Source organism: Mus caroli, chromosome 15 (genome assembly GCF_900094665.2).
Source record: "Mus caroli chromosome 15, CAROLI_EIJ_v1.1, whole genome shotgun sequence".
In the NCBI taxonomy this organism is placed as follows: domain Eukaryota; kingdom Metazoa; phylum Chordata; class Mammalia; order Rodentia; family Muridae; genus Mus; species Mus caroli.
Window position 1 is genome coordinate 79,877,701 of NC_034584.1, and position 18,581 is coordinate 79,896,281.

Here is an 18,581-nt window from a genome sequence, read left to right on the forward strand (position 1 = left end):
GCGCCAGATCTCGTTACGGATGGTTGTGAGCCACCATGTGGCTGCTGGGATTTGAACTCTGGACCTTCGGAAGAGCAGTAGGGTGCTCTTACCCACTGAGCCATCTCACCAGCCCCCTAATTTATTTATCTTATGTATACCATTGCTCTCTTCAGACACACCAGAAGAGGGCAGTCAGATGGTTGTGAGTCACCATGTGGTTGCTGGGAATTGAACTCAGGACCTCTTGAAGAGCAGTCAGTGCTCTTAACCACTGAGCCATCTCTCCAGCCCCTGGAAAAGCTCTTTAAAGAGGTGAGGTTCTATTAGCTCACATTAGGAATTGAAGGGAGCCTGCCTGCCTGCCTGCCTGCCTGCCTGCCTGCCTGCCTGCCTGCCTGCCTGCCTGCCTGCCTGCTGAGCCATCCCTCGGGCCTCTGTGCCCTGTGCTTTGTGCAGGTCTCAGTGAGGTCAGTGAGGCTTGTTCCGTGCGTCTTTATCTAGGCTGGTATCCTAGTTCACTTTCTATTGTTGTGATAAAGAGTGTGACCACTCGGAAAAACAAAACAAAACAAAACAAAAAAAAAAGAGTATGACCAATGGGCTGGAGAGATGGCTCAGCGGTTAAGAGCACTGACTGCTCTTCCAGAGGTCCTGAGTTCAAATGGTGGCTCACAACCATCTATAATGAGATCTGATGCCCTCTTCTGAAGACAGCTACAGTGTACTTAGCTATATGAATCTTTAAAAAAAAAAAAAAAGTATGACCAAAAGCAACTTCGGGAAGGGTGATTTGACTCACATGTCCCCATCACAGTCCTTATCAGGGGAAGCCAAGGCGGGAACTGATGCAGAGACCACAGAGGAATGTTGCTTACTGACGACTCCCCATGACTTGTTCAGCCTGCTTTCTTATATGACACAGGACTGTCTTCCCAGGGTAGTACTGCCCAAATCTGTCATTTAGCAAGAAAATGTCCCACGAGCTGGGTATGGTGGCATATGCCATTAGTCCTAGCATTTGGGAGATGGGGAGTGGGGAGTTCAGGACCAGCCTGGTCTGTATAGTGAGTTTCAGGACAGAGAAAGACCCTGACTCAAAAAAGAAGAGGAAGAGAAGGAGAAGGAGGAGAAAATGCCACACACACTTTCCTAAGGCTAGTCCAGTCTGGTGGAGATTTTTAAAAATTCATTTAATTTTTTAAACTTATTTATTTATTTATTTTGGTTTTTCGACACAGGGTTTTTCTCTGTATAGCCCTGGCTGTCCTGGAACTCACTCTGTAGACCAGGGTGGCCTCAAACTCAGAAATCCACCTGCCTCTGCCTCCCAAGTGCTGGGACTAAAGGCATGCGCCACGACGCCTGGCTAATTTTATTTTATATGCATTGGTGTGAGGGTGTCAGATCCTTTGGAACTGAAGTTACAGATGGTTGTGAGCTGCCATGTGAGTGCTGGCTGGGAACTGAACCCAGGTCCTTTGGAAGAAGAGACAGTGCTCTTAACCACCAATCCATTTCTCTAGCCCCCAAGACATTTTCTGAATTAAGGATTCCTCTTTCCAAGTGACTCCAGTTTGTGTCGAGTTTTCAAGAACTAACTAGTACCCCTGCCAGTGAGCCTCACACTGGATTCTTGTATTTTGAAAACCCTCAGGAGCAGATGCCGTTGCCACTGGCCACTACGCCAGGACCTCACTGGAGGATGAGGAAGTCTTTGAGCAAAAGCACACTAAGAAGCCTGACGGGCTGTTCAGAAATCGATTTGAAGTCAGAAACCGTAAGTTGGAGTGTGTGGTCAGAGCTGTAACCTCTGTGAGCATAGGGTACTTAGAAGGATGGCAGGAGCAGGGCCTGAGCATCCGGCCCATGCCCAGCTCTGGGTCTTTCAATGAGTTGGTTTGTTTAGTTCACATTTGCAAAGGCACAATGCGGTTGAGCATTGAGATGTCCTAGTTGGGCGCCAGGGTGAGAGCTGAGGAGGGTGAACCAGAAACTTACTGTCTAGGTTATTACATGTGCATAGTCTGAACTTCCAAAAAATATTTGGGAAAATCTTTGATGGTGATAATGGGAATGGTCTTAACAGGGTCCCATGCAGAGGGAGAGTCGTTTCCCGGCATGAATAGGGTCATCTGCTCCTGCCGAGGACATGCTCGCCTTTGTTTGCCCCCCACTTATTCTGGTTCTCCTCAGACAGTCAAGCACTGTGTTGACTGACTTGCGTGTGGTAGTTTCACAGTGTCTTGGTTTTCAGTGTGCATTTTGGGCAAACCAGAGCTGTTTGTGTGTCTCTGGTCTGAGCCCTAGGGGATCGTACAAGTGGCTCATGCAAGTGGAGCAGAACAGATCTTGAGCTGGGGGATGGCTGTAGTTGTTGGGGACCTGGCTGTGTAACCAGCAGTTTTCATGTGAACATGGTGCAGTGTGTGGCAGAACAGAAAAAAACAACAGGATTTCAGAAATGATCAATCTCTGGACCAGATGTGGCTCTGTCCTGCTCTTTCCCTCTATGGCACATTTGGTAGTGTTACCAGCTTCCTGTTTTAAAGTCATAGGTTCTCAGTGAATTTTAAAGTAACTCAGGGGGCTGGTGAGATGGCTCAGTGGGTAAGAGCACCCGACTGCTCTTCCAGAGGTCCAGAGTTCAAATCCCAGCAATCACATGATGGCTCACAACCATCCGTAATGAGATCTGGCGCCCTCTTCTGGAGTGTCTGAAGACAGCTACGGTGTACTTACATATAANAAANAAANCTTAAAAAAAAAAAAAAAAAAAAAGTAACTCAGAAGGTAGATGTGGGATACACACCTATAATGTCAGCACTTGGGAGGCTCAAAAGATAGTCAAAACGATCCAGGACAAAATAATTCAACCCCCCCCCACCACCACCAAATGCACACAAACACTATTTGAGAGCATTTTGTTTTGAGACAGATTGGATTGTAGCCTTATGTCAGCAAACAGGTGCATTGTTTTTGACGGACAAAAACAGGAGGCAGGTCAGTCCACAGCACAGCCTTTCAGCTCCTGTGTCATCTCAGGCAGCCCTTAGGTGTCAATGAAACCATGCGGGGGAGAGTATTCTGCCAGCGGTTGGAAACATACAGGCAGTATGATGCTTACCGCTGGCTGATATACAACTTGTGCAGTGGGCTTAAACCATGGAGCTGGGGAAGTGGGGTTCAATCCCTGGAACCCATGTAAGAACGCCAGGCATGGTGGCATCTACGTATAACCCCAATGCTGGGAGGCAGAAAGAGACTAAACTGCCTAGCCTAGTTGGTGAGTTCTGAGCCAGTGAGAGACCATCTCTAGAAAGAAGATGCCTGAGGAGCAGCAGTTGAGGATGTCATGTGACCTCCACACATGTGTACTGACATGGACAAACTCTCAAACATGTGTGCACACTCAAAGTTGAGCTGGTGTGTGTGGAATGTTTCAAATTTCACTAATGGGATGTCTCCTAGTACTATATGTGAGGAAGGGGTCGGGAAGTGGATCTGCCCGTCAGCCCCACCAGCCACAGACATGAGTGGGACTGACTGAATGGGAAATTTACCTGGCCACCTTCTCAGACTCCAAACTCACCAGGGCCAGCGCCACTCACACTTGTGTATATGCAGTAAGAATTCCTTACAGTTATGTGGAGAGTGCCAGAGACTACAGCAAGGCTGCTAACATGTTGGTCTGGACATGAGCAAAGCAGTTTCCATCAAGGAGGTGCATTCTACAGAGCTGTCTCCACCGAGGCTGGGCTGAAGGCCAGAGCCTGCTGTGTTTCTTTGCACACTTCACACCTGCAGTTGTTAGGCGAGCACACTACTGACGCTAGTTCAGCATTGTTCTGGATGAATGGTCTTGTCCCGTCCCAGCCATGACTAGAGTTATGAGGGTCAGTGCTTCTCACTGCAGTCTTCTCATACAGTGTTTACTGTTTGAAAGTCTTACAGTCGAAATTACCAGCACGGAGAAATTTCTGTATGTAAAATCGACGTTCCTTGTATTGTTCCTAATAAATAAACCAGAGCCAGCGTTTCCTGTGCATTAGCCATGCTTTGTTTTTTTCCCATAGTCTTTTGAGTGGGTTTTGCGTGTGGCAGACTTGGGGTAACTGCTCACACAGAAGGGCATTAAAGCAGAGTCATTATCTATGCTCCAGCAGTGACTTTTGTTCTTTACTTTTGGCAGCCGTAAAACTTCTCCAAGCAGCTGACAGCTTTAAAGACCAGACCTTCTTTCTCAGCCAGGTTTCCCAGGATGCCCTGAGAAGGACCATCTTCCCCTTGGGGGAACTAACAAAAGATTTTGTAAAGAAAATAGCCGCGGAGAATAGCCTCCATCACGTGCTTCAGAAGAGAGAGGTAGGCATGAGCAGCTTGCCACTGGTCCGTGAATGTATGCATCCATGTTTTCATGGTACAGGCAGGGCTGGGCTCTGTGGACCCTCTGCTGGGCCAAGCCACAGAGTGCAGCTGCAGGGGAGGAGCACCCGAGGCCTCCCTTCTCCTTCCTGCTCCCTCGTCCCTGCTGTGGATGACTGCTTTCTCTGCAGACACAGTAGCTGGCTTAGCCAGCGGTGAGTGTGGGCAGAGAGCAGCCATGCTAGTCCATCCCATGAGGCAGGAGTCTGCAGCCATCTGTACACAGTGCTGTCTATCTGAGGAGACAGTGACAGTCCGTGCCTGCCTTCTCAGCTCCCTGTGAGAGACCATCGCACACCTGCATCTGGAAGCCATGCTGACCCCTGTGGAGAGAGGGCTGGGAGCCTTTGAGCAGCCCCGGTAGTTAAGGTTTCAGGAGACATTAGCTCAGCTGTAGTCACCACTTAACCAGTCTTCTGGGAACACGCATGACTGTGCCTTTTATCAGCAAGTCCACATTGCCAAAAAGAATGTCGCTTGCCCGTTGTACGTCTTCCCTGTTGCTCAGCTGACAGGATTTCTCCATTGGTAGGAACTGAGGGAGTCACTGCAATAGATGGGAAGATCCCTGGTCTCTTGACCTTTGTTATAGAGAGACACAACACACACTGAGGAATAATTATAGAGCTGCTTGCCCAGAACTGTCCTGGGGCGGTCAGCTTCTTGTCTAGACTGTGCAGGGCCTAGCCAGCTTCAGCCAGTCTTCTCCCTGACTCCCTGCTGCCCCAAGTCTCCTGGCCCTACTTCCTGCATCCACCTTGGTCCCTGGCTCTCCAGCACTGAGCAGTCTAGGTTGCTCTCCTGGTTTGCTCATGGGTTTTCCAACAGTCTAGTTGCAGATGGCGATGCAGTGTGTTTACACGATAGCATCTACTTTGAAGCCAAACTCGGAAAGACAAGACGTTCTCTAGACCCTCAGGTCCTGTATCTGGAGCCTCCTTCAACACAGCCTGCTCTCTCCCCTCCTAGCCCAGCCCAGCTCCCTGTTCCCTGGTTGCCTCCTGGCTTCTGCTCACACCATGTTGACCTTCCTCTCGTTCCAGAGCATGGGCATCTGCTTCATTGGTAAGAGAAACTTGGAGCATTTCCTTCTTCAGGTGAGTGTCGTCTGACATGAGTGGCTGTCTGCTCTGGGCCTGGGTCTCCAGTAGTGATGAAACCTGTCTTCCAGTATTTGCAGCCTCGGCCTGGAAAGTTTGTTTCTGTCGAGGATAATACAGTTCTGGGAACACACAAAGGTGAGTCCTGCCAGCTCGGGGAAGCAAAGGCCAAAGCTAACTCCTGTCCGTTCCATGCAGGGCTCCCGGAGAACTTGAGGGCTAGGCTGGGGTGGGTACGTGCTGCATGAGCAGTCACTCTGACAGGGATTTGGTGTGTGTTGTAATCCCTAGATTCAGAGCTGGAGTGAGACTGTGTGTCTGTGATACATTACCAAGAGATGCTGTAGGAGACTGTAGGAAGGGCCGCTGGAGAAAGAACGTAGTGACCTCAGAGCCAGGTGACTGAGGAGCATATGGGTGCCGTTCACGTAATCACAGAGCCAGACAACCATGACTGCACTGTGCAGAGTGAGGACAGAGGCAGTCAGTCCCAAGTGCTCACACCCTTAAGTGGGAACAGAGGCGACCCGCCTCCTGAGACTTGATGTCTAGCCTGATCTGTGGGACTAGCTGGAAGGACAGGGCTTGTGGAGGAAGCAGGGAGAGACCCAGCTGAACTGGGTGTTATATTGACCTTGCTGGAGACAGTGCTGCTCTTCCTAGCATCCAGCAGTTAGGAGATGGATGAGTCCTGCCAGATTGCCTCTGCCAGGGCACACGCATTCTTGTGGAGGTAGAGCTGGGGAGCAGGTGGCCTGCCTGTGCATGAGGTGGGTGTGGCATGGATACAAGGAATGTGCTCAGTAAGCACAAGACCTGCTTGGAGAGCTGTGCCCATGGGGGTCAGAGCCACCAGATGAAAGAGCTGGCATCTGTGCCAGGCTTAGTGCCATCCTAGTCATTGTCACATTCCTCGAGACCTGAAGCCAAGGCAGGCTGTACACAGGTGTGTGGTTAGGGCTAAGCCATCACGCCTCGTAGCAGTCCATAACCTCCCCATTTGTGAGAGCTGAGATGCACCCTGGAATACTATTTCATAGGTTGGTTCCTGTACACTTTGGGCCAGAGGGCTAAGATCAGCGGCTTGAGAGAGCCCTGGTACGTGGTGGAGAAGGATGGCACCAAGGGTGACGTTCTTGTGGTGAGTGAGGTTGGCCTTCGCTATCTAGTGTTCCAATAAAACGGGCAGTCCTGGCATTGCCAAGGGCCTGGAGCAGCAGAGCTTCCCTTCCATAGCTTCCTGGGGCAGGTGTAAGGTAACAGGTCTTCATATAAAGTGCTCACTGTGCTCCTCTGAGAGCTGACAGTGGACCAGCACTGTGCCCATCCCTAGCAAACCTTCACTGTTTTGCAAAGGAGGATTGAAACTCAGAGTGGGTAACTTGCTCAGGCTTCTCATGGAAAGAAAGGAATTGTGCCCAGACAGCTCTCCCACCCACCCCTCCATGGAAGGGTCCTAGAAGTCCTTGTGAGCTGAAGTAGTTAGCCTAGGACCAGGCTATACCCCTCTGCTACATAGGACCCTGAGCCATTCTGCTGGGTCCTAGGTTCTAGAGCAGAAATTCTCCAGGAGGGCTTTGGGGATGTTGACAGTAGCAAGAGATTTGGGGTTATACATTTGGTGGAGACAGAGGAGATGCTGTTGGCATCCTGCCTGTGCATACACAGTAGTCTTAACCCTGACAGAGTCATTGAATCCAGCTCCCAGGAGTGCAAGGGTGAGAACCCTGCTCAGGGCAGGCCGAGCTGCCAGCGAGTACAGTCAGACACTGGAGGACCCACAGGCGCACAGGCCATAGGCTTCAGCACAAACATCTTCCCAGAAGAGCAGCATGGGAAGGCCTGAATTAAGTGTCTTTAAGCATAAGCACACAGAGATGCCTGCTGAGAAAAACCAGAAAGGTCACTGGGTCAAGGGCCCAGGTGTCTCAGGGTCTCAGTGCTTCTGGTTCTACCTCAGGGGAGCCTTGGCTGCCCTAGGCAACCAGGGTTCTTTGGTGCAGAGACTAGTGGTGAACCAGTCGTGCATGTGATAGATGCCCATGCAGGGCCAGCCTTGCACCCTTCAGCCCCTGCTTTCCTCAGCCAGTTGTTGCTGGTAGGATTTGTGGTCCTTCCAAGAGGCTGTTTGTGTTTGATCTACATCTCTAGGAACACAAAAGTCTTCAGATCATGGTGGGAGGGGTGAGGGGGGTCCTCCAGAGATGAGGGGAATCTCACCCTTGCCCCCTGCTACTTTCTCATGGCTATCCCTTCTCTCTTCTTCCTTTTCTCATCTGAAAACCAGGGTGAACAGAGCCTTAAGCTGATGAATGGATTTCTCTATGTGGCCTGGCACAGGAGTGAGGCTGGCTCATAGTTAGTTATGGATGTGCTATTAGGATTGTTCTTATTGGTGATACCTGCTGAGGGCTGCTCTCCTCAAAGATGTCTGAATTCTGCTCTGCAGGCTCCCCGGGTGGACCACCCAGCTCTGTACAGGGACCTGCTCAGGACCAACCGAGTACACTGGATTGCAGAGGAGCCACCTGCTGCCTTGGTCAGAGACAAGATGATGGAGTGCCATTTCCGATTCCGCCACCAGATGGCACTAGGTGACTGAATGGGAGGGAGCCCTTGTTGCTAAGCTCCCTAGGGTCAGATTAAGCTAAACCAGGTAGACTGTACACGTGCAGTATCCCCTTGAGCACATTGGAAAGTCCCCGTCATCAATATTGTAACTTCAGAAGTGCTGGGAAATTGGGTCCCAGTATATTCTATACTGAGGTGTCAGCTCTGAGCCATTTGGGGCACTGTCCTATCCTTCAGCAGGCAGGATGCTGGTTGTCCCTGCACCCACAGGTTGCTCATTCTCCCAGGGAGGGGTTGTGGTTGGCACGCCCACGTCCATCTCATGATTCTCCCCATAGTGCCCTGCGTGCTGACTCTCAATCAGGATGGCACTGTGTGGGTAACGGCTGTGAAGGCTGTGAGGGGCCTTGCCCTGGGACAGGTGAGTGGGGGGTGAACATTGCTCTCACTGGCCTGGTGGGTTCGGCTCTGCCTGGAGTCAGACGCATCCAGCGAGCTTCCCCCTCCCTCCAGTTTGCAGTGTTCTACAAGGGCGAGGAGTGCCTCGGCAGTGGGAAAATCCTGCGGTTAGGGCCGTCTGCCTACACACTTCAGAAGGGTAAGAACAGAACTCCAGTGGCTCCCGAGGCCTCCAATGACAGCTCAGGCCTGCACCCCACATCTTGACAAAGGCCAAGGAGGAGGCATTAGAGCAGAGTCGTCAGTGATGGGTGTTAGTGCTGCCAGAATCAATGGGCGGGCTGGCTGCAGAGCCAGGGCAGCCTGAGGAAGGAGGGTCTGTGCTGCTGCTCCAGGAAACCAGAGCGTGTGCTGGCTGCGGGCCCTGATGCAGCTGCTCTTCCACAGCATCCAGGAGGCCAATGAAGAAACCGCATCAAATAAAACTGTCAAAGTCTGACCATTGTGTCTGGGGCTTGCCTGAAGCCAGAGTAGACTGCTGCGGCTATACTCCTTACACAGAGCCTCCGACTGTGTAGCACAGCAGGCATGGGGAGGGCTACAGCCCTCTTTTCCTCTCCTGGGGCCTGAGCTCTCCACAAAGGGAAGGCAGAGTTATCTGCACTAGGCCTTTCCTTGTCAGGATTCTAACCTGTGAGTTAACCCTTCCCCTGGCAGTGCCCATGTCTGGTGGAAGCCAGTGTTTTCCTGTCAGCTTGGCACTGGCTTGAAGTGAACACGTGTGAGGAGAAAACACAGGAGAAGATGACTTTACAGGAGGTGTGCATGAGTTACAGGCCTGGGCTGGCTCTGTGTGCAGCAAAACCAGGTGGAGACCCTGGGGAAGGGGGCCAAAGGGAAAGAAAGGGGTGCCCACTACTCTGCTCCCGTTTCCCCACGGGTAGCACCACTGGGCAGATGTGAGACGATGCAGAGGGACAAGAGTCTTGAAAACTCACCCTTCTGGACAAGAATCAAGACAAAGGACCTAAGTGGTGAAGGCCAGATGCAGCACCGCCAGGGAGGGTGACCGGAGCCTAGCCGGGTCGCTTACTTAAGGTTAGCATTTTAACCAGGCCAGGGTCAAAGAACTCACGGTGCCTGGAGTTTTCAAAGCCAAGAGAAAATACGTTGGACAGAACCCTAGGGTCACAGATGCATGCAGCCCGAGTGTAGAACATTTCAATCCACTGTGCCTAGATGAAAGGTGAGTGCAGATCCCACACAAAGTGCAAGGCGCTCCCAGATGGAGCGAGTGTAGACGACAGGGAGGAATGAGTGAGCAGAGACATGGTGAGCACTCAGGTCACCACAGTCAGCCACACAGGGTCTGCCACCACAGCGCCCAGAGGAAAGGCAGATATGCACAAGACAAAACCGAAAGGCAGTGAAGGCGATCTGGCGGTGGCTAACGGTGCCTGCCGGAGCTTGGACTTGGTACCCACAGAAGCTGGTCTGTGGCCTGCATGGGCCTGCACCCCAACTCCTGAAGGAGCAGAGACAGAAGGAGTAGTGGGGCTTGCCAGCTTCCAGTTTACCTGGAAAACAAAACCAAGCAAACAGACAAACAAAAAACCATAAACCCAGGGTTCAGAGAGCGACCCCACCTCAGACGGGCGGAGAGTGTTAGGGTCCCGAGGGCACTGATTGCTTTTTTCTGGTCTCTACCCAAGCACCCGTTTCTATTTTTCCATGTCCCCTTGGCTGGAGAGATGACAGCCCAGTGGTTAAAAGCACCCATGGAAACAGAATAAATCTTTTTAAATTTGCAGATTTGATTTAAAAAAAAAAAAAAGGCAGAACTAGAAAACTTGGGCAGGTCCACCCGTGTCACGGCAGGCCTAAATATAAATAGAAAGTTATGACAACCCTCCATGGGCCTGCCACCTGCATCCCAGGAGAGGCCTGAGGCTGTCTTCAGCGGTCCCTCCCATGCCACCTTAGAGAGCAGGACAGTGGGGACAGTAACCACCCAGCACAGCGCGGGTACAAATCCAAAAATCTTAATTTATTATAGATGCATCATCTCACCTGTGTTGCCATCCAGTGCTGAACAGTAATAAATACACCTGTTAAAATCTCCAGTGTTGACTCTATAAAGTCTTAGGTCATAAAAACAGTTTAAAACTGACAGGGTTTGTTTTGCTAATAGTTGTGATCGAATCAAAAACTTCACCTTCTGAGGTGGTGTGGGTTGCGGAATTGTCACGGTGCTGCACCTCCTGGGGACTGAAGCTCCCCTGTACTAGGTCACTCTTTGTATCCTTGCCATCCTCGGGCTACCTGGGCCTCCCGTTAGCCTCTTGGCAGTGCATGACCCCAGGCCCATGTCTTGTAGGCTTTTGTCTCACCAGTCAGTCACTAGCAGTCCTGTGCACTTCTGAGAGCACAGCTTGGTGAGAAGTCCTGGCCTTTGACGGCCTCACTGAGGTTCTCCATTCCGAGCGACTGTGCACCCCATGTACTTTGGGGACCTGATTCAGACAACAGTCCATGCTGAAGTAAACGTGTCTTAGTAACTCCAGGCTCCCGTCCCTTGGCCTTGGCTGCACCGTGGCTCTCCGTGGGCTGGTCACAGCAGTCCATGGTGTGAGATTCCAAAAAGAATGTGGTAACCATTGAAAACGGGCACTCTGGCTTTGTTTCTTTGCACAATTGGTCATTTGAAGCAAAGTGTTGTCATTGGTCAGATTTCAGGGGTGGAGCCCCCTGCCTGCCTAGAGAGCCCTGGAGTCTGAAAAAGTACAACATTGGCAGGAAGGACCGTGACAGCGTGGAAGACCTCTGGGCTCCCTCGGAATCAGGAACATGAGCACTCTGAGAGCCATGGGAGCAGGAGCACAGGCAGAAGTCCTCCCGCTGCACACGGGGCTGACTGGGAAAGGCTCCAGAGTCGCCTTACTGCATCAGGAGCGGAGGGCGTGGGGGTGGCAGGGTGGTCAGAGTGTCACATCACAGCTATGGCGCCCACTCCTCACAGGTGAGCCCTGACCTGGATCCATGGAGCTGAGCACACACACACAGCACATGTGCCGTGTGCTCCAAAGGCCAGCGGAACACCCACACTCCCTGGCTGGAAGCAGCTGCAGAAGCTGTGTCAACTTCACAGCCCATAAGCTCCCTACCTGGGCACTGGGACCAGCTGAGTTGACTCATTCCAGATTCAAGTACAACTGTGCAAGCTTCCTTGGGCAATAGATTGAGATGCCATTTCATGGCTCTCCAGTGTCTGCAGAGTCAAAGCAGTGTAAAGCATACACAGCTCCCATCTTCTCCCAAGTCCAGGGAGAGATTTATATGTATTTACATTTTTAGACAGCAATTTAAGACCCAGGGTACCGTTGCAGAGGCACTGCTAGGCTGGTGGTGATGGGCTTGTACCACAAGGAGAGGCCTGCGGGGACAGTTGAAGGGCCCGGTACAATGATTCACCAAGTCCAGCTCTGGCTCAATGGCCTCCTGTACAGCATGGTTTGGATTCTGTCTTCAGTCTAAGGACGGAGCTATGCCAACCTTAATGAAGTCCACGTCTCCCTCTGGAGACATCTGTGGCTTTGGCACTTTGTCAGAGTCTGGGCCCTGAGCTCCTATGAGGGTCAAGGGCTTCCCGTCTGGATGGTCTGCGTAGAGCCAGCTGCTATGGCAGGGACTCTCACATGAGGGGCCTGCTTGTCCCGTAGGCAGCAGTCCCAGGCAGGCTTCAAGGTCTGAGGGCTTGACTGGCAGTCTGTGGGGTTGACTGTGCCTCATGGTTTCCTGATGGTTCAAATTGAAGTTTCATTACTGCCTCTGTGTGTGGGAAGAATTGCCAGGCGTGTGGAAGGGTCAGTCAGTGATGGTGGCAACTGCATGAATCCAAAGTCATTCTCGGGGAGGGCAGAGACTCCCAGTCACATATGAGGGGACGCCTGGGGCTCTAGGGACCCTGGGTGTGGAAAGCTGGTGGCTCCCTCCCTCCCAGAGCTCTGGAAGCCAAGGCTACTTACTCTGAGTCAGAACCGTTGGCCTGGGCACTCCCTGTGCGTACATTCATGGCCACCCCATTGAGATGCTCACGGCCTGGCTCCCTCCTCGGAGTCTTGATGGTAATGACACAGTCAGTGGCATGGAAACCATCGCCAGAGCCAAGGGAGGATGTGCGGGAGGATGTGGGGCTCTGCTCACAATCAGCCAGCTTCTCTCGCAGCCGGGACTTCAGTGGCTGCTCTGGCAGTGGCGGCGGGTAGGTGACTTTGTTTTTCAGGATGCCTGGGAGAAGGGGGATGACCACCAAGTCAGTCCGGGCAGACTCGGGCGCAGTGGCTCAGCTGGGGACGGATGGCATTGAGCAGATGATTGAGCCTGACCTGGTTCTTACCAACTTGCCCAGGGTCCACCCAAGCCCCCCACAGAATCCCCTTCAGTCTGCTGAACGAGGACTCCTGCCCCTGTCCTATGTGCTGGGCGAGGGTTTGCTCCAGGGACAGACAGCAGGGCTCCCCTGAGGTACCTTTCCGCTGCTCCTGGGGCTGACTACTAAGCACGGCCACTGGCTTGGCCAGGACCCCACTTTCCGGGTCAGGGGGCCGGTCGCCACAGTGATTGCCCTGCGCCTGCCGGTGTAACTCCACGCTGACCTTGGTCTCCACCTTCAGGTGGGGCTCAGTGTCCAACTCCTCACTGTCACTCCCAGCCAGGCTCTCATCAGGCCAGCCAGCTGGGATGTGGTTGGCCAGAGCATCTGCTGTGATAAGAATTGACATTCTGTGACTTACAACCCCGCCCCCCTGTAATACCCTAGGCCTGGTAGACCCCAAGTGGCCCTGACCTCATCTCTGGCTTGTGGGATTGGCAAGGCCATACTCAAAAGATGGAGACACTGAGGCCACATCTTGATTTTGCGGACCCTGGGATAATGTGTACCCAACACTGCGAGCCATACGTTGACCACCTTCTGCCTGCTTTGTCCAGCCCTCCACAATGATAGCCTGTGGAAGCCCCCAAATTTCTGCCACTGCCCAGCAGACAGTGTGGGCAAATTCTTGGGCTTAGTGTTCCTGTCTGAGCTGTCCTGTGTGGCTATTACTCTACTGGGCAGATCCTAGGGAGACCAGCCAGAGTTGAGGTGTAACCACAGCCCACTGTTCACAGCCACACTGGCCTTCTGTGTGTCTCCACTGCTTACCTTTTGGGGTGCTATGGGCGGGGCCCCCAGCCGGATTCCATTTGTCTTCAGCCTCTCTGCCATCATCCTCGCTGTCTGATGTGTGTGAAGAGGCGTAGGAACTACTGTGCTCATCCAGGGACAGCTCACTGTCAGAGTCAGAGTCAGGGCCTGCAGGGGCAGGGTAGGGTTGGGAGGGAGCTCAGGCCCTGACTCCGACTCTGAGCATGGGGTCACCCATGCTTTTCCAGGGTATACACAGTCCAGTATCTCAGAGGACAGAGGATCAAGAATGGGGAGGAGGGTGGAAAAGGACAGGGGCTCTGGTGCCTACAGTGGGGACCATACCGTGAGCTTTTTTGGAGTTCCTAGGGATGAAGGATGTATCTGGTTCTCCATGGTTACCACGTGCTGGGCCAGAGGACACACTGAGTTTCTGGACCCCTTCATCCCTAAATAGGGTAGAGGTAGGCCCAGCACTGTCTCAGAGTGACAGTGATGAGCTCTCCGTGTCACAGAGCATCTACTACGAAAGGGGAAGGTTCTCTAAGCCCACCCCCTTTGTGCACTATCAACAGCAGTAACTGATAAGCCACCCTCCCCCAGTAGATGGGGCAGACCAGGCATCTGAAGTAGCAGCATTCAAGGCAGGGCACTGCATTGTTTACCCCCAAGGAAACAGTGAGTACGGAGGCCTGACCTGGTAGTACTGTCCAGAGAGGCTGTGGACTCGCCCAGGGCGGTGCGGAGCATGTCTGGCCCTTCGCTGTAGGTGTTGTTGCAGTTGAGGGAGCGCTAGTGGGGAAGCGAAAGACACTGTTGGTGAGCAGAAGCCAGAGGTCTGCACTGTCCCTGCGGCGCGGCGGCCCCCATGCGAGCACAGGGGAGGGATGGACAGGGCTGCAAACTGGAGCCTTGCGGCAAAGGGAGAACATTCCCTGGCCCGCACAGAGTGGAAACACCTCACTCCCTGTGGATACTGCTTCTGGTTGCGATAGATAGCTGCCCTGACCCCCATCTTCCGAAGCCCTTGCAAGTGGGGGGGCTGGGGTTGGACAGAGCCACTTCCAGGATGCTTCTGCCCCGTGATGTGTGCTACGATACAAAGCCCATGGAGCATAGTGTGTGTGGTCCTCACAGCTCCCAACCCTGCCACCAGCTCCCAGGCCTGGACTGGAGGGGTCCCCAGCACCTCCTACCGTTAGCAGAGTGGCCCGAGTGGTGGCCGAGTCATCCAGCTGCAGCTTCTTCCCTGCCAGCACCGCCCTCAGGTGCTTCCGCACCTCCCTGTGGGCCACGCAGTGGAACAGGAGGACAAAGATCCCCTGGAGGGAGATGGGCTTCAGGTCAGTGTGACTCTCTGGGTCCTGATACTGCTCCACCAGGCTCCTGGCTGTCCACCGAGGAAAGCCCAGCTCAGAGCAGTCTGGCAGCACTTGGTGTGAAACATAAAGGGTGCTCCTATTCCCTGAGAACACCAACGGGCTTTGGGCCACCCTGCAGTGGCGGAGCAGGGACCAAGCTTTGTCCTGCCTAAGCCAGTGACAAAATCCTGACAGACTCACAAGTCCAGAGGCAGGGCTAAGGGTGGGTGGAGAGCACAGGCTTCCCCCTCTCCGTGTGTAAGTACTGAGGCTTTCCTACCCACCACCAGCTCACTGCCACTGCCTGCGGACAGAGGTCACAGGAGACTCTGCCGGTACCTACCTGCAAGCAGCTGAAGGCAGCAAAGAGGTAGTGAAAGCTCAGAGTGTCACTGTTGACCGCCAGCAGTCCCAGCAGCCAGGTGGCAGTGACGAGCAGCAGCAGGAGGAAGGCCGTCCTCAGCATGGAGCTGTGGGGAAGGACCACACGGATTGATCATCCCCACCTCGGGGTTCATGCAGGTCACCATCATGTGTGTGTCTGTCCGGCCACCCGCTCACAAACCCATCCCAAGCCTAGCTTCCGCCAGAGACTAGGCAGCCAGGCAGGGGATATGTTGGTAGAAATGTAGTCGTAAGAAGACAAATTCAGCCAGGCAGTGGTGGCGCACGCCTTTAGTCCCAGCACTTGGAAGGCAGAGGCAGGTGGATCTCTGAGTTCAAGGCCAGCCTGGTCTAGAGTGAATTCCAGGACAGCCAGAGTTACACAGAGAAACACTGTCTTGAAGAAAGAGAAAGAAAGAAAAAAATAAAAGAAAAAAAAAGTGTCCTTCAGACCAGGCATGATGGCGTACACTTTTAATCAGAGCCCTGGGGAGGCAGAGTCGGGTAGATCTCTAAATTCCAGGACAGCCTGGTCTACAGAGTGAGTTCCAGGACAGCCAGGGCTACACAGAGAAACCCTGTCTCGAAAAAAACCAAAAGAAGGAGGAGGAGGAAGAAGAAGAGGAAGAAGGAGGAGGAGGAGGAGGAGGAAGCGGAAGAAGGAGGAGGAGGAGGAGGAAGCGGAAGAAGGAGGAGGAGGAAGGAGGACAAATTCAATTAAAACAAATTAAAAAGAACAATCATGAGCCTCCACCACCACGAGCCACTGCTTGCAATGCCTTATTTATTGTGACTCTGCTGTGCCGGGCCACGCTAGCTTCCATGAAATGTGAAAACACAGAGCTGAGTGGCTAGAGCCAGAGGGAGGCAGACAGAACCTCGACTACCATGTGACTCAGCCAAGTACCTCTGCCACTCTGCCTCAGTCACCAGGTTGTTAGAGCAGATGGCAAAGGCACATCCCTGTCACAGGATTGTGGAAGAGCTTGGTGGCCCTGTGACATAGGGTCAGAGTGGACTCGGGCAGGAAGCTGCAGCCTCTGTACCTGGACTCTACTTCCTCCTCCCCTCTGTACTTCTGGGGAGGGGGGCTGGTACCCTCCAGTGTCCCTTGGGGTCACCCTCTTCTCACCTTGTGTCTTGGATACCGTGCTAATTCTATGAGGTATGATGGGTCCCCTCCCCCATCTACTAAACCTCTAAGCTCCGTCCGTGGCTACACCCAGGGGTTTCCTACACTCCTAAGGCCCCAGTACCACCACCATCCTCAGCCCAGCTACCCAACATTAAACATGTATGTGATTCTGAATTCAGGACCCTCTCCTACCCATGTTCCCCTTCTTCCTCCAGCTCCGATGGCGCAGACTATCTCAGGGCCTGAACCCACTGTCAGCCCCTCCCTGCTTGGCAGTCATCCGCACATCTCCCACATCCATGCCACCTGTAACCCTGGAGGTCCAGTGCTTGCCTTAAACCCCCAGGCTGACTCCCTGGTGGGTATGTGGCTAACAGCCCAGCCAGCTGGGGGATGGGCACTGCCATGGGACCCTGCCCAACATGGACTCTCTATCTTTGGGGGGAGGGGTTCTCAGGGCCCAGCTGAAGGACTTGGGTTGGCTTAGTGATGTCCCACCCACTCAGCCCCGACTTACACAACCCCCTTTCTTTCATAATAATGGTGCTTTCTTTGACAGGAAACCTTTGCAGACAGGACAAAGATGACCGTGTTGATCTAGGAAAGAAGAATAGCAGCTTCAGGTAGTGGACTTTTCTGCTGTCTCCAGGATGATTCTCCCCAGCCAAACACGTGCATCTTTATCCACGTCGGGGGTGGGGGTGGGGGTGGGGGACGAGAGGCCTTGGCCCCAGGTGAGTTAAGCCAGGCCATGCTATGGTCAGCCTTAGCCTGCTGCTCTAGGCTGCCTATACATGGAGCTTTTCCATTGGGCATGAAATGAGTCCCGGAACCCTGGGGGTTTGAAGCTAGGTCCCCAGAGCTGCCTGGAAACTCTGCTGGCTGTCACTACAAGGCATGTGTCCTTCTTGCCAACCCAGCCACCCCGAGGAACTGTTGAGCCTGGAGCTCCTGGGCCCCTGTGCCCTGAGTGGCATGTCTGAGGACTCGACACTCACGATTATAACCGTTCCGACAGGCCCAGCAAAGCTCCAAATCAGGGTATCCTGAAGGGACAGCCAGCAGAAGTCAGGGTTTCCATAGCCCTGAGGGTCCAAGCCAACAGCCAGTCCTGTGCATATCGGAGAAATAGAAGAGCAAAGGTCACAGACCTAAGTGGTCCCCACCTTCCCTGGGAGGAGAGCTGAGGTCAGACAGGCAGGGCCACCCAGAGACCCCAAAAATACCCTCACCAAAGATCCAAGAAGCCAGAGAACAATCTGTCCAGACTCCTTAAACCAAGTAAGGGCTGGCTACTTCCTGTGACCTGGAGACAGCCACTGTAGCTAATAACTTCATCTGTCTGAGGACCCTTGGACATAATCTTGATATTTTTTTAAAGAGAAGTATTAACAAATTAACTTTCAACAGTAAGACCCAAACTGTCTAGATCTAGATAGCAAAGCTTTTAGGAAGCAATGGTATTCCCAGTCAGAAATCAACAGAGGCGCAGGGGGGGCCTCCCACTGACGCCTCAGGATGGAACAAATAATAATTTTCTAGGTATTTTCACGATGACACCTGACCTTGAAAGAGATAACACCTCTGTCAAGCAACAAGAGGCAGCTGCCACCCTCCCCCTACTCCCCAGCCTCCATGTCTCTGAGAATAGGAATATCACTCAGGGTTCCTTGGAGTAAGGATGAGCTACATCAGGACCCTAGGGGCCTTGGGAGACTTTGTCCAGAACCCTGGAATGCCACCAGGGGCATGCCAGGAAGGGGGTTCATGCCCTCCTACTGAGAACAGAAGTATGAATCTTCCTCAACAGGAGGCAGATGTTGGTTTTCTATAGTTATTGAAAAGTGTTGGCCAAGCATGATGGCAAATGCCTCCAATCTCAGCACTCAGGAGGTAGAGGCGGATAGATCTCTGAGATCAGAGCCAGCCTGTTCTACAGAGCAAGTTCCGTGACAGCCAGGACTACAAAGAAAAACCCTGTCTTCAACCCCCTCCCCCCAGAAGAAGAAGAAGAAGAAGAAGAAGAAGAAGAAGAAGAAGAA

General features: G+C 52.9%; 2 protein-coding genes across 8 annotated transcripts in view; one reads left to right on the plus strand and one right to left on the minus strand.

The window, feature by feature from the left end:
- The window catches only part of Trmu (tRNA 5-methylaminomethyl-2-thiouridylate methyltransferase), an 18,970-nt gene extending 9,997 nt beyond the window's left edge, over positions 1 to 8,973 (plus strand). The window contains exons 4-11 of one of the 5 annotated variants that reach the window (XM_021183117.1): positions 1,637 to 1,759; positions 4,172 to 4,344; positions 5,448 to 5,501; positions 5,576 to 5,642; positions 6,545 to 6,645; positions 7,954 to 8,098; positions 8,414 to 8,496; positions 8,589 to 8,973. In XM_021183117.1, coding sequence (XP_021038776.1) covers positions 1,637 to 1,759; positions 4,172 to 4,344; positions 5,448 to 5,501; positions 5,576 to 5,642; positions 6,545 to 6,645; positions 7,954 to 8,098; positions 8,414 to 8,496; positions 8,589 to 8,741 — 899 coding nt within the window. In that variant the 3' untranslated portion in view covers positions 8,742 to 8,973. Of the gene's footprint in view, positions 1 to 1,636; positions 1,760 to 4,171; positions 4,345 to 5,447; positions 5,502 to 5,575; positions 5,643 to 6,544; positions 6,646 to 7,953; positions 8,099 to 8,413; positions 8,497 to 8,588 lie in introns of those variants that run through there. The other 4 variants (XM_029469794.1, XM_029469795.1, XM_029469793.1 and 1 more) reach the window with 4 other exon arrangements.
- A 1,527-nt stretch (positions 8,974 to 10,500) lies between these two features.
- Celsr1 (cadherin EGF LAG seven-pass G-type receptor 1) overlaps positions 10,501 to 18,581 on the minus strand; it is a 137,332-nt gene continuing 129,251 nt past the window's right edge. The window contains exons 26-35 of one of the 3 annotated variants that reach the window (XM_029469792.1): positions 17,538 to 17,650; positions 17,057 to 17,136; positions 15,364 to 15,490; positions 14,856 to 14,981; positions 14,357 to 14,451; positions 14,005 to 14,108; positions 13,678 to 13,827; positions 13,003 to 13,233; positions 12,500 to 12,761; positions 10,501 to 12,302 (exon numbers count right to left, since the gene is read on the minus strand). In XM_029469792.1, the coding sequence (XP_029325652.1) occupies positions 12,278 to 12,302; positions 12,500 to 12,761; positions 13,003 to 13,233; positions 13,678 to 13,827; positions 14,005 to 14,108; positions 14,357 to 14,451; positions 14,856 to 14,981; positions 15,364 to 15,490; positions 17,057 to 17,136; positions 17,538 to 17,650 (1,313 nt within the window). In that variant the 3' untranslated portion in view covers positions 10,501 to 12,277. Of the gene's footprint in view, positions 12,303 to 12,499; positions 12,762 to 13,002; positions 13,237 to 13,677; positions 13,828 to 14,004; positions 14,109 to 14,356; positions 14,452 to 14,855; positions 14,982 to 15,363; positions 15,491 to 17,056; positions 17,137 to 17,537; positions 17,651 to 18,581 lie in introns of all 3 variants that reach the window. The other 2 variants (XM_021183487.2, XM_029469791.1) reach the window with 2 other exon arrangements.